Source organism: Chiloscyllium plagiosum, unplaced genomic scaffold (assembly GCF_037043375.1).
Source record: "Chiloscyllium plagiosum isolate Xiang-an unplaced genomic scaffold, Cpla_swu_hap1 HiC_scaffold_26, whole genome shotgun sequence".
Taxonomy (NCBI): Eukaryota; Metazoa; Chordata; class Chondrichthyes; order Orectolobiformes; family Hemiscylliidae; genus Chiloscyllium; species Chiloscyllium plagiosum.
In genome coordinates, this window is record NW_028270164.1 from 767,770 (window position 1) to 782,976 (window position 15,207).

General features: G+C 41.4%; 1 protein-coding gene across 1 annotated transcript in view; it reads right to left on the bottom strand.

Moving 5' to 3' along the window:
• Positions 1-310: 310 nt before the first annotated feature.
• The window catches only part of slc16a4 (solute carrier family 16 member 4), a 108,602-nt gene continuing 93,705 nt past the window's right edge, over positions 311-15,207 (bottom strand). Inside the window, exons 9-10 of the mRNA XM_043718885.2 lie at positions 14,085-14,178; positions 311-1,120 (exon numbers count right to left, since the gene is read on the bottom strand). Of these exons, the coding sequence (XP_043574820.1) occupies positions 867-1,120; positions 14,085-14,178 (348 nt within the window). The 3' untranslated portion in view covers positions 311-866. The remainder of the gene's footprint in view (positions 1,121-14,084; positions 14,179-15,207) is intronic.

Consider the following 15,207-nt stretch of genomic DNA (forward strand, 5'->3'; position numbering starts at 1 on the left):
ACACAGACATTGGGAGAATGTCTGTGTGGAGTTTGCACAGTCGCCTGAGGCAGGAATTGAATCCGGGTCTCTGGCGCTGTGAGGCAGCAGTGCTAACCACATGTATAAATCACATTATTAAAAAGCCTATCACCCAGAACTTGTGCCACACACCCCTCCTGTCTGACTCTCCCTTCTCCACTGTTTCCAAACCTCTTTCAGTGATCTCTACATCTAGTGTGGTCTATTACAAATCTCTCCTATCTGGGTTGTAATCCAAACCGCACTCGTTCTTTACTGATTGGTCTCTTTTCCATTCCTTGCTTTTGAGAGTTTGTCATTAATGATCTCCTTAATGATGTACAAATGGAAGTTTCTAAACTCTGCATCTAATTATGTAGTAATTGCTCTCAAATTAATTGCCAAAATTCAGCACAAGGAAGTGTGAGCTGTGGTTGTGAACATTTGAAGTACTGGAACAATAACCATGGAAAACACAACTTTCTCATTCATTTTAAAGATTCATGTTAATGGGTGTAGCTATAAAAATATTTACACTTGTGACAGGTATGAGTGCTTGTCTCCCTAAAAGCATAGTCGGGGGAAGGAGGTACATTTGTTGGCCTGAACCCAGTAGCTCAGGCACTACTTTGTCCATCAACATGCAGTGAGAGTTTGTTGGGAGATTCCCTGGCAGTACCTAAACATAATGCAAAATATTAAAAATTAAACTGCTCCTCTGCCTTTAATATTCACAAATATAATTTTATGTGAATTGCATTGAAATAAAAAAAACTTGTCTTTAAATCCTGACTCTTGAATATCTATAAAAAAGTCACTTTCCCAGCATCTTAGAGATTACAAATCCTTGTTCAGCAAAGCAATCTTTACACAGAGCTAATTTGTTCGAGCTTCTCAGTCCTTATATCAGATGGGGTGATAATTTGCCCATTATGACATTCAGCTCCACAAGTGACAGTTTTTACTGTCTCCATCTTCACTGTAAGAGTCTCTGCTTGCTTTCTTGCCTTGTATCGACGTGCTGTGGGTTCCAGAAACAGAGAAACAGAAGACAGCAAGTAGCACACACCAGCCAGGTAGAAAGAGCAATCGTAGGTCTGCGTGTAGTCATATAGCCAACCTACAAAATTTGAAAGACAGTCAGTTTTACAAGTACAACACCTTTAGTGAACTGTTGTCTGTTATAAAGTGCTCTTATCCATTAAGACACCTACTACCTTGAACCCACCTAAACCTCTGAAACCCTTTGAGGTAATGCTTATTACACAGAGATGGATTATGATAGTTCAGTGACGAACCACCAGCTTCACCCTCTCCAGTTTGCCGAATTGCCCAGCCAATTGAAATCCTGTGATTAAAAAAAATGGTGAGCTACAGTGTAGATTTGCTGAGAAAGTGTATTTTGCTACTTGAGAAACTATTGCTGTTGTTGTGGTTCTGTTCGCCGAGCTGGAAGTTTTTGTTGCAAACGTTTCGTCCCCTGGCTAGGCGACATCATCAGTGCTTGGGAGCCTCCTGCGAAGGAGGAAACATCAAAGAAGCGCTTCGCAGGAGGCTCCCAAGCACTGATGATGTCGCCTAGCCAGGGGACGAAACGTTTGCAACAAAAACTTCCAGCTCGGCGAACAGAACCACAACAACGAGCACCCGAGCTACAAATCTTCGCACAAACTTTGAACTATTGCTGTAGAGCTTAAAATGTTTACAACTATATAAAAAAAAAGATTATTTTTATACAGCTCCCTCTGCTATAACACATCTCTTCAATGTGAATTTGCTTTAATGCAGTTGAAAAGTTTTTGTAGAATGTGAACTTTCCTTACCTGTATTGGCTATAATGTGATTCCAGCCCCACTAATTTAAATGGTGTGGCTATGACATGATTTCTTATAATACGAGATCGCACGAGAAAGGAACTATCGCATTACGTATCACACACCATCTGAGTGACTTTCCCACCATCAAAATGGTCATAAGTTTGGTGGGGGTTTTTATTGACCTGCAGCAATCCACCTGGTGGTGGATAGTAGTTAAAGACGACAACTCACCATCACCTTGTCAAGGACTTGGCATGGGGCAATAAATGCTGACCAGCCAGCAAAGCCCCCATCCCACAAATGAATATAAAAAAACGCAGTAAAACACCCAGGTAGCCAGTTAAGAGTGATGCAAACCATCAAAAGTGAGGGGGAGGGTCTAAATCAAAATGGTGTTGGATGGGAAAATAAACCACTGTATTCTCCACGATGTCCATTTCTCTCTAAAGGCAGCAAGAGCATTGAGGTGGACACCATGTGCTCCTTCTCCAAGGGCACAAAGGCTAACCATTGAGAAAAGGCAGGCAGTCAACAGAGGCCCCGCTGCCTTGACCTGTTAATCGCCTGCCTGGCCAGACTTGGGAAGATAAAGGTTCAGTGAACTAAATAGAAAAAAAACCACCTGTTTTGATAAAGTGGTTCAATTTAGAAACATCATTCTGAGCCAGAGAAAAGGAAAATCATTTCTACTGATGGAACCTGGTGAGAAGAATTATATCAAACTGAATGTAATTAAAGCAAAGTATGTTACATTTGTGAAGGAAGTAGAATTATTTCCATTTTGAAAGAGGGCTATGGGGGAGAGGTGGTGAGCAAGGTGTGGGATTAGTATGGAATTGATGCAGGGCTGTGGAGACAGTCTGGGGTAATGGAATTAGTTTAGAATTGAAATTGAATTGAGAGGGGAGAAAATGGGCAGTGTTATTAGTTTGGGATTGATACAGGACTGTGGGAGGCAGGTAAGGAGTGAAACTAAACACTGCAATGAGATACTGTGATATAATGTTTGCCAACTGCCCAGTTTAGTCCTATATTTGAATGAGCTGTTGGGACACCAGACACCAAAGGACATGTTCTGAGTGAGTAAACCTAACACAGACCCTTAGCTAATCAGATCTTTTTTTGGAATATATCTATCCTAAAACATTTACAATGAAATCACACCACTAGAAAATTAGTCTTCAGATCATTCTCCATTAGACCTTAAGTCAATTTTTGTTTCAAAATCCAGACATTGCTGGAGAAACTCAGCAAGTCTGGCAGCATCTGTATGGATATAAACACAACTAATTCCTCACTGAAACATTGACACTGCTTTCTCCCCATAGCTGCTGCCAGATCTTCTGACTTTCTCCAGCAATTTCTACTTTGGTTTTAGATCTCCAGCATTCACAGTGCTTTGTATTTTAATGTTCATTTTTATTTCATTTACTTTGCCTTTGGTGTAAAATATACTTATCAATATAGCCTTTAACAATGATCATTAGCAGCGAAACAAAGATTCCAGTTCAATCTGTGATCTAATTTCTTCCTTACAGAACTCCACTTGTGTCCAATCTTTAGACATAAAGGTCTAAAACAGGTTTCAACAAGAAATGCACTACCCACCCTTTATTCATGCAATCCTGTTGACATAAGATCTCAGAACATCTTGTAGTCCCCACTGGAATTCACACCCCAGCTGATGATGACATACCTCCTGGTTGACTGTAAGTATCATCAACCACAATCTGGTAACTGACCCGAGTAGTCAAGCCCTGTTTACAATATTCCAGAAGATTTGGACAATTCTGACAATTACTACTTTTGAGGTCCTACTTTTTCTCTTTGACATTATGTTGTAACTCCTCGTACTCAGCTTGTAGAATGTCACTGCTGCCAGAGGTTCCACACACTACCTCCAACTACTTTACCTGGACCCCTCTCACTATCACCACAGACTGCTGGACATTCAGTTTTAAACTTTTCTGCTAGAGATTTGTAACTACACATAGCACACTGACCATTATCTCAGGAGTTGGGAATGACAAGATTGTTGTCGCACAGTATTGAAATAGATAAATGGCAAGGGTTTTGTCAGTATCCAGGATTTGCACAAGAGTACATTTTCAGTCTTTTATTAGTACTAATATCCTCCAATTTAGATTATATTAGATTCCCTACAGTATGGAAACAGGCCCTTTGGCCCAACAAGTCCACACCAACCCTCCGAAGACCAACCCACCCAGACTATTTCCTGTACCCTATATTTACCCCTGACAATGGGCAATTTAGCTCAGCCAATCCACCTAACCTGCACATCTTTGGATTGTGGGAGGAAACCAGAGCACCCAGAGGAAACCCATGCAGACTGTCATCCGAGGTGGGAATCGAACCCGGGTCCATGGTGCTGTGAGGCAGCAGCGCTAAGCACTGAGCCACCGTGTCGCCCATTCAGGTTATGCGACAGATCACCCACTTTGTGGTCTCTGATGCACAGATCTTTGGAAGTTGTACAGTCAGTGGCATTTGCTGCTCCAGTTTCTACCTCATAATAGGTCATCCTTATATTTTCCAGACCAACAGTAAGCCTCCCCAAACTAGATACACCCCCTTGCTTCAGACCACTTCAGGATACCTTGTCGTCAATTTAAATTCATTCAAGCCATCACACGCTGACACTTAAGGTTTGGCAATTCCACTAAGTGAGCTGCTTGCCTCCAAGTACTCCAGGCATTTAACCTCTGGCAGTCCCTCCCTCTGTGAGCCAGTTTCTGAGACCGCCCTCCAGCTGAATTGTTCGTGCTGTCCATTACCCTCTGGTTAATAACACCAAAAAGCACAAACCAATCAAATATAGACACTCAGAGTTGAGGCCTTTTGTTATGAATGAATGAACCTGATGAAGACATCTTTGAGTAGAAGAATGTGTTCAATCCCACAGCTACTGGAATTAAAGACAATAAAATCTACTGCAAGGGTCTCTTGAGTTCTCTTGGTAACCAGGGATCCTGTGCTGGGGTGAAGTCACATCCTAGCTTTGGCAAAAGTACACCTCTCACATTTCAAACACAGTCATCAATATCAAACATATTATAAATAACAAGGGGAAGTCATCCTTGACAACTTTTTACAGTATCTTGAGATGATAACAATATACAAAGAGGAGTCACTAGATGTAATATATCTGGATTTCTGAAAGATACTCAATAAGATATCTTACATACGGTTACATAAGAACCTCTGGTGTTGCAGACAGCATGGATAGAAGGTTGGCTAACTAATAGAAGACAGAGTTTTGGGATAAAGGGAGCATTTTCAGGATGATAACTAGTTGAATGCCACAGGGATCAGTGCTGGGGCTACAATTATTTACAATAATTTGGATAACTTCAGCAAAGTGTTCAACAGGTTCTGTGTGCTAAACTGGTTAACAAGGTTAGATCACATAGAATCCAGGGAGAGTTAACCATTTGGATACAAAATGGGCTTGAAGGTAGGAGAAAGAGGATGGCTTTTCAGACTAGAGGCCTTTGATCAGCAACATGCCACAAGCATTGGTGCTGGGTCAACTGCTTTCTGTCATTTATGTTAATGATTTGGATGTTAATATAGGAGGAATGGTTAGTACGTTTGCACATGACACCAAAATTGGTGGTGTAGTGGACAGTGAAGACATCTCAGAGTACAGCAGAATTTTGATCAGTTGGACTGGGCAATGGCAAATGGAGTTTAATTTAGATAAATGTGAGGTGCTGCATTTTGGAGAGGAAATCAGGGCAAGACTTATACACTTAATGGGAGGGTCTTGAGGAGTGTTGCAGAACAAAGAGATCTTGGGGTGCAGGTTCATAGTTCCTTGAAAGTGCAGTCACAGGTGGACAGGATAGTGCAGATGGCGTTTGGTATGCTTGCCTGTACTGGTCAGTGCATCGAATATGGGAATCGGGAGGTCGTGTTGCGGCTGTACAGGACATTGATTAGGCCACTTTTGAAGTGTGTTCAATGTTGCTCTCCCAGCTATAGGAAAGATTTTGTTAAACTTGTAAATCTTTTCTGCACCCTTTCAAGGATATCAGGGTTGGAGGGTTTCAGCTATAGAGAAAGGCTGAATAGGCTGGGGCTATTTTCCCTGGAGTGTTGGAGACTGAGGGGTGACCTTATAGAGGTTTATAAAGTCATAAAGGGACATGGATAGGGAAAGTCCAAAACTAGAGGGCATAGGTTTAGGTAAGAGGGGAATTATATAAAAGGGATCTAAGGGTAAACTTTTTCACACAGTGTTGTGCACATGTGGAAGCAAGTGATGGAGGCTGGTACAATTACAACATTGCATCCATCCGGATGTCTTTTCATGAATAGGAAAGGTTTAGAAGGATATGGGCCAAATGCTGGCAAAAGGGTCTGGATTAATTTAGGATATCTGGTCAGCATGGACAAGTTGGACTGAAGAGTCTGTTTCTGTGCTGTACAGATCTCTGACTCTAAAGTGAATGCACTATAACCAAGTTTATGGATGATGCAAACATTGGTGGAAAGCGGTGAACAAAGTCTGCAAAGGAATATTGACAGGTTAAGTGATTGGGCAAACACTTGAAAGATAGAATGTAATATGGCAAAATGTGAAGTTACAGGCTTTGGCAAGAAGAATAGAAGAGCTGATTATTATTTATATAGGGAAAAATGCAGTTCTGAAGGATTTAGAGGTCCTCACTCATGAATCACGAAAAGCTAGCATCCAAGTTCAATGAGCAATGAGAATGTGGCCTTTATTTAAAAACAGCCAGAGTACAATAATAGGGAGGAGTAATAATATGAGGTCAGATCACAGCTAGAATATAGCAAACAATTTTAGGCTCCTTACCTAAGGAGAGATATATTGGCATTGGAAGCAGTCCAATCACTAGCTTGATCCTGGGTATGGAGTGATCTTCTTATGAGAAGAGGTTGAGAGGTTTGGGTTTAGAAAAATGTGTTATTGAAACTTACAAGATTCCTAGGGGAGGCTACGCCAAAGAAATAAGAACCGTAGATGCTGGAAATCTCGCATGACATCTCTTCAACGATCTCTGCGGGTCATCCCTGGATTTCCTCTCAATGATGGGATGGGATCCAGTATTTTACTAAACAGTCATCTTTAGTCATTTTGTGGTTTACCAAATCACAATAACCAGAATCATCTCTTCTTTACTGACAATTGTCCCACTTTGGGGAAAGTGGAAACAATCCACCCATATTGGCATTCCTCCAACTGGGCAATGTTCACCTTTGAAGTGAAGTTTGCAATGTCTCCTCAGTCAGCTCACTGTCCGTGACAGTGGCAGGTTTAAGGACACCTACAAGTTATTTTTGGAGGTAAGCATCTTTGTTATGGAAATCAACAATCTTCACAGGACATGTGATTGCTAGCAAGATGGCTCAGTGGTTACCACTGCTGCCTCACGACGCCAGGGATCCAGGTTCGATTCCAGCCTTTGGTGACTGTCTGTGTTCTACATTCTCCCTGTGTCTGCATTGGTTTCCTACAGGTGCTCCAGTTCCTCCCACAGACCAAAGATGTGTAGGTTAGGTGAATTGACCATGCTAAAGTCGGTGGAGTAGTGGACAATATGGAAGAATGTTACACGTTGCAGGAGGACTTGGATAAACTGCAGAATTGGGCTGAGAGGTGGCAAGTGGAGTTCAATGCAGCTAAGTGTGAGGTGATGCACTTTGGGAAGAATAACAGGAAGGCAAAGTACTAAGTCGATGGAAAGATTCTTGGTAGTGTGGATGTGCTGAGGGATCTTGGAATCCATGTACATAGATCTCTGAAAGTTGCCACCCAGGTGGATAGTGCCGTTAAGAAGGCATACGGTGTGTTAGGTTCCATTCGTAGAGGGATTGACTTCCGGAGCCGCAATATCATGCTGCAACTATACAAAATGCTGGTGAGGCCACACTTAGAATATTGCGTACAGTTCTGGTCCCCATATTTCGGAAGGATGTGGAAGCATTGGAAAAAGGTACAGAGGAGATTTACCAGGATGTTGCCCAGTCTGGAGGGAAGGTCTTATGAGGAAAGGCTGAGACTTGAACCTGTTCTCGGCAAGAAGAAGGCTAAGAGGGGATTTGATAGAGACATACAAGATGATCAGAGGACTAGATAGGGTAGATAGTGAAAGTCTTTTTCCTAGGATGGTGACGTCAGCGTGTACGAGGGGGGCATAACTACAAATTGAGGGGTGATTGATTTAAGACAGATGTCAGAGGTAGGTTCTTTACGCAGAGAGTGGTAAGAGCGTGAAATGCCCTACCTACTAATGTATTCAACTCAGCCACATTAGAGAGATTTAAACAATCCTTAGATAAGCACATGGATAATTTTGTGATGGCATAGGGGGACGAGCTGAGAAAAATTCACAGGTTGGCGCAACATCGAGGGCCGAAGGGCCTGTTCTGCGCTGTATTGTTCTATGTTATATGTTAAATTGCCATAGTCTTCAGGGTTGTGTAGGTTAGGTGAATTGGTCAGGAGTAATTACAGAGTAATAGGGTAGGGGAATGGGTCTGAGTGGGATACTCTTCAGAAAGTCAGTATGGACTTGTTGGGCCAAATGGCCTGTTTCCACATTGTAGGGATTCTATGAACCTTGAAGAGATATCCAATTCCCTCATAAAATTGTTTATGAATTATCAAGTAGCTTCATGTAGAGCCTGCCACAGAGTCACTGAGCTGTACAGCACAGAAACAGACCCTTTGGTCCAACTTATTCATGCTGACTAGATATCTGAAACTAATCTAGTCCCATTTGCCAGCATTTGGCCCACATTCCTCTAAACCCTTCTTATTCATATACCCATCCAGATGCCTTTTTAAAATGTTGTAATTGTACCACCTCTACCAATTCCTCTGGCAGTCCATTCTCTACATGCACCACCCTCTGTGTGAAAAAAGTTGCCCCTTAGGTCCCTTTCAAATCTTTCCCCTTGCACCTTAAACCTATGCCCCTCCAGTTTTGGACTCCTGTACCCTGAGAAAAAGACCTTGACTGTTCATCCTATCCATACCCTTAAGATTTTATAAATTTATCTGAGGTCACCCCTCAGCTTCTGATGGTCCAGCTTGACAACTCAGCTCAGGTACTTTGCTTATAGTGAAAAGTTGATACTAACAACAAGGATATTGAAATAGAAGGTCAAGGTGTGCATCATCAGTGTGTCTGGTATTAGGGAATACAAACTATTGAGGCTCTTAGAATTTCATTGAATTTTAATCTGAAGCAAATATCTAAACTGAAACTGATCCTATCGCCTGTTCATACCTCCTCCTATAAAAACAGGAGCACCAATAGCATTCACAAAAATGCAAAAATCTCTTGCAGTAGTGCCCTTTCTGTACTGACTTTCAAGCCTTGGACAGGTTATTACTGTTTCTTCTTATTCACTTGTAGAGTCATCAGCATTGCTAGCTGGCCAGCATTTATTGCCCATCCCTAGTTACCCTTGAGAAGTTGGTGGTGAGCTGCCTTCTTCAACAATTGCAGTCCACCTGCTACGTACTGACCCACAATGCCATTAAACAGGGAATACCAGGAATACTTTCAAGCAAGTGGCTTAGAGGGGAACTTGAATGTTCCCATGTATCTGCTATCCTTGTCCTTCTAGATGGAAGTGGTCATGGGTTTGGAAATGTAACTGTACTGGAAGAGCTTGGCTAGGGGACGGGCAAGTTATGGTGCACAATGCTGCAATAGAATGGCAGACATATTGTCAAGTCCGTTAGCCTTTGCAGCATCTAATACAATCTCCTCCTCCAGTGAGTTGTTTAATTGTCCACCACCATTTATGATTGGATGTTGCAGCAATGCAGAGTTTAGATCTGATCCATTAATTTTGGACTCACTTAGCTCTATCACTTGCTGCTTATGCTGTTTGGCACACAGGGTGTCCTGTTTGGTAGTTGCACCAGGTTGACACCTTTTTTTGACAGACCCAGTGCTGCTCCTTGCACGGCCTCCTTCACTTTCCATTGACATCCCCCATCCAGAATAGAGTTTTGTACCCTGGCTTCCTCCAAGTGTTGTTCAACATGGTGAAGCACTGCTTCATCAACCAAGGGAGAACAGTACATGTTTCCTTGCTCATGTTTAACCTAAAGCCATGAGGCTTCATGGGGTCCACGCAACTCCCTCTCAACTGTTTACCACTGTACCACCACCTCTGCTGAGTCTGTCCTGGTGGTGAAACAGGACATACCCAGGGATGGTGATAGTGGTGCCTGGAACATCGTTACACTCACGGAATCATACCTTACAATGTCAGGCTGTTAATTGACTAGTCTGTGAGACAGCTCTCCAAATGTTGGCACTAGCCCCAGATGTTTGCAGAGTCGACAGGGCTGTTTCTGCCATTGTCTTTTCCGTTGCCTGGGTCGTTGCCAGGTGATCTGTCCTGTTTCATTCCTTTGTTGTAACTCTGTAGTGATTGATACAACTGAATGGCTTGCGAGGTTGTTTCAGAGGTCTTTTGAGAGTCAACCACATTGATGTGGTTGTAGACCAGGTAAGGATGGCAGTTTCCTTCCCTGAAGGACATTAGTGAACCAGATGGGTTTTTCTGTCAATTAACAATGGCTTCAATGTCATCAGTAGATTCTTAATTCCAGATGTTTTTACAATGAATTCAAATTTCCACCATCTGCCAGGGCAGGATTTGAACCCAGATACTCAATATTACTCAATTTCTGGAGTAATATTCTAGCCTCATAATCCATCACCTCCCCCTGTTGTTGTAAATGTGTTTTGCAAGTTCAGCACAGTGACTTTCCCTCCTCACTTTTTCCATATGTTCGCCTCCAAGAAGGAAAGGTTCCTTATTCGAAGTGTTTTAAAATTGCTGATTTTAATATACTTGATGTTTAGAATTCTTTGGGGAGGTTTTTGGGTCTTATAATTATCACTGCTCTCTCTCCACCTCAGCCTTAGGTGAAAATGTTTGGAGGTAATTTTTAAATTATTTCAGTCAAAGAAAAACATTATCAGACCACTAGAGGGTGACAGAATGTCTCACAAGCCATACGAACCACAAAGATCCGTTTTTAAAATTAGTGAAAATCTCATTTTCTTCCTGACACTGAGAGAATTAAATTCTTATTCCTTCCCCACACTGACCCTTGTTTAATTACACCACGGTTGTAGAATGTTATGGAATGGGCAGGAAATGTTGAAACTTATAGAACACAGAACAGTGCAGCACAGGAACAGGCCCTTCGACCCACAATGTTGTGCCAAACATGACGCTAAATTACACCAATCCCTTCCGTCTGCCATTGGTCCACATCCCTCCATTCCTTGCACATTCATGTGCTTATCTCAAAGTCTGTTAAATGCCTCTATTGTATCTGCCTCAACCAAAGCATTCCTGACCCCTACCACTCTCTTAAAAAATCGTGCTCTTCACGTCTCCTTTAAACATTCCCCCTCTCACCTTAAATGCATGCCCCTTTGTATTTGACATTTCAATTCTATGAAAAAGATTCTGACCATCAACCCTATCTATGGGCCTCACAATTTTATAATCTTCTATATACCTTATGGTTTGAAAATTTGGAATTTAAAACTGGGGCAATATAGAATTAGAGAGAGACTAATTATTTTTAAGATTGGCAACATCAAAACTAGTAATGATATTTTTCTTAAGATTGATACAAATGAGGAGGCTGTTCAGCTCGTTCAAGGACATCCTAACACCAACAGCCTCAAAATCCCAGCCTCAATTGTTGCCCACAGGACATATATGTCTCTATTCCCACACCTGGAAATGTGACATTTTGAACAGTGCTTCAATACTTGTACTAATAATGTCCCAATATTTACACAGGCCATCTGACAGGGTCAGGCCTTGTGAGAGATTTGCATTTGTATTCAGGGTTTGGTTTTTGTCAAATAGAGCTTTTATTGAGATTGGGCTGGGTTTCATCCAGATCAGGGGCTAATTCAGGTTTGGATTGACTTCAGGTTTTAGATCAGCTGGGTTTGTATTTGGAACTGGGGAGATATCTGACCATTGCACCCTATTAAAGTGAGGCTGCACCCACTAAGTGCAAATTTTGTGATGTCTTGAAGATGTTTGGGGCTAATAGCCAAGCAATGGATTCTAGAGAAAACTAACTATATAATTTCCACAGAACATGTTTCCCTGTAGAGGGAAGTAATTTTTAAAATTCCAACATCAATCCAGTAAAGACCTCTTACAGCCCACGTGTAAGATGGATGCTGAAATGCTCAGTTACAGTGCAGGAACGGGGATTGAAATATTGGTTCAGTTTTGTGTTGTCTTTTGTTAACTAATTAGAGCAGGTGCTGAGAAGATCATTCATTCTATAAAAGTCTGCCTCACTCTGTCGCTAAATGACTTGAATGTACACCTATTATAATTGTATCAATGTCTACGCTCCTGTTCAGTAATCTTTTCACATTCCTTGACAATAGAAACTTCCTATAAAATCCCTCTCTTGTTTGCCAGATGACTTGATATCCTCTAGCATTTTACATTCCTCAATAAGGATCTTTTAACTATCTTACCACAGTCTTTGTGTTTCCATAGTGTTCTCTTAGGCCACCACTTCTTCAGTATCAAATCAAATACTCCTCTTTATATCTGGCCTGTCTTTGCTGTGAGGAGACCAGAACTGAACACATTACGTGTACATGTTAGATTGATACAAATTTCAGCTCACTTTAATGTTATGGGTACACTGGGTGAGCGGTGAGACTATCCTTGGATTCAATGTCTGCAACTAACATTCAGCTGCTTTGGTTTTATGATTGAAAACTTGAGAGGGATTGGAATTAGAATGACTTGAACGTGGTGACTGATTGGCTTTTCCTTGAGCACAGGATTTCCAAATTTAAAAGTTATCCCATGTAATAATAGACTGTAGGACTTTACCAAAGCATAGTTGTGGTCACCAGACCATAGAAGACGTAAGCTGCTAGCCCCCATGGTGTTTTATAATTACATCATCATATTCCCATTGCTTCCAGCTCCCTTTAGACAGGTCTCTCTGTACATTCAGTTTCACTTACTGTACATTCCTGATGCCGTACTGTGCTACACAGTCTGTTTCATTTGCAATTAGTATGCCCAGTTGGAATCAATATCTCAATAAAAGTCAACACCTTTAGAAAGGTCTGAACTGAGGATGTTAGAAATCTCTGAATGGCAAAGAATGATTCAGACTCAGTTTCTACTTGGAACCACAGCTCCACAACCCTGCATCTGTATGAGACTGCATTCATCACTTAATGATTCCTATCTATCATGCAGCCTTAGTTGCATCGTCAATTATTTCAATAATACTAAACAGAGGTGTTCAAAGAAAATAAAAATCCTCTAAGCAGAAACATCCCAGAGATTAATCTTTAATTTTTAGAAAGGGCCCAATGCTGTGGAGGGTTTAAATTAACTCAGCAGAGCTGTTGAATATGGAAGATTATATCAGAAAACATCAAGGTGTATGGTGGGAGAGAAATATAACACTAGAATTGAAAATGGAAAGGTCGTAGGTGCTATCAGAGTAAGGCAGAAAGAAATGAAGTCTGAATTAGTATTGCTGCATGAATGTGAATTCACAACATGAAGTAAATCAGATTGATGAGTTACAGGCATACAGTACCAGCTGGAAATATCAAGTTGTGGCTGAACAGAGACTTGACTCAGGCAAGTGCAGGGCTGGGAATTATTCTAAATGTTGATTCCCTGTGATTTGAATGACTGTATGCAAGAGAAAATAAGTGACAGGGTAATAAGCTTGCTAATGCTACCACACTGCAGCTTTTTGACCATTGCTAGAATGCATTTTGTGAGAATGCTCTTTGCGTCTGCTAGTGCCATGCCACCTTCTGAATTTGAACTGAAAGATCTTCCAAAACCTGATGAGGGATTGTCAGGAAACAATATATATTGGGGAACATCGAGTGGTGAGGAATGTTGAGAGTAAAGGAATGTCAAGTGTTGAGGATGTCAACAGTTTGGGGGGTCAATTGTTGGGATCTTCAGCTGATGGGAATATCAAGAGTTGGAACGCTGAGAGTGGGAATGATTAGATTTGACATTGTCAAGTGTTGGTCACATTGTGAATGTCAAGATTTGAGAATGACAAGTGGTTGGGAATGTTGAGGGTTGGGAACAATTAATTTTGGAAACTGGGAATGATGAAGATTGGGAATATGAACAGTTGGGAATGATGAACGTTGGGAACATGACAATGGGAATGTTGAGTATTAGACAGTATAATGGGTTTACCTGCCGCTGGAGGTCCTGTCAAGCAGCCAATTCCAGCAAAAAACATTGAAAAACCCATTGAACTTCGCACTTTTGTCACGCCCACAAGGTCAACCTGTAGAATAAAAGAATTTGTAAAGGAAGTCAATTCATACAAGTGGATCCAGTTGCATACTGAGCTTCTTAGAAGCACCTTCCAAACACACAACATCTTCCATCTAAAAGGACCAGGGAATGTAGATACATTGGAAAACAACCACCTACAGGTTCCCTGCCAAGCCACTCACTATTCTGATATATCATTCCTTCAGTGTTGGTGGGTCAAAATCCTGGAATTCCCTCCCTAAGGGCATTGTGGGTCAACCTACAGCACATGGACTGTAGCAATTCAGTGAGGCAGCTCACCACCATCTTCTCAAGATGCAAAAAGGGATGGGCAATAAATGCTGGCCCAGTCACTGACACTTTCATCCTGCAAACAAAATCAAAATGAAGATGTCATTAGTATGTGTTAACAAATGACACATAATCCTGTTGTATCAGCTCATCCCACAGGGAGTCTCCGAAACAAATTCCAAAAGCTTCCCAATATCAATGGAATGCATCTGGAGGGAAGAGAATTAGAAATGGTAGACTTCCTCATGATGGAAAAGTCCTAATTCCTTCAACACCAGGATACTTTTACATTTCAGTTTGTGTCTTACTGATTGCACTATTACTGAAATTTTGCTTCACATAAATAACCTAGTGGCTGATAATGGCATCTCAAATCAAATCCTTAAAAGATATGTTCACTAACTCTGAAAAAGCCACTGATGTGTAACACTTTGTCAACAAATATTTCAGGGAAAGAAGGAGTCACAGGCATCGTCCAAATGTAAAGAGGAAATAAAAATTAAAAGATCTGTGAATGCAGAAAATCAGAAACAAAAACAAATTGCTGGAAAGGCTCAGCAGGTCTGGCAGTGGAGAGAAATCAGAGTTAACGCTTCTGGTTCAGTGACCTTTAGCTACTAATTGTGCACTAATAGTTATTCAATCTCCCAGGCTAGTTATTATCTACTCCATTGTCTATCTCAACTGATCATTTATTCCTTCCCCCACCCTATCTGTTGCCTAAAAGCAACTTTTTCCTAGCTATCAT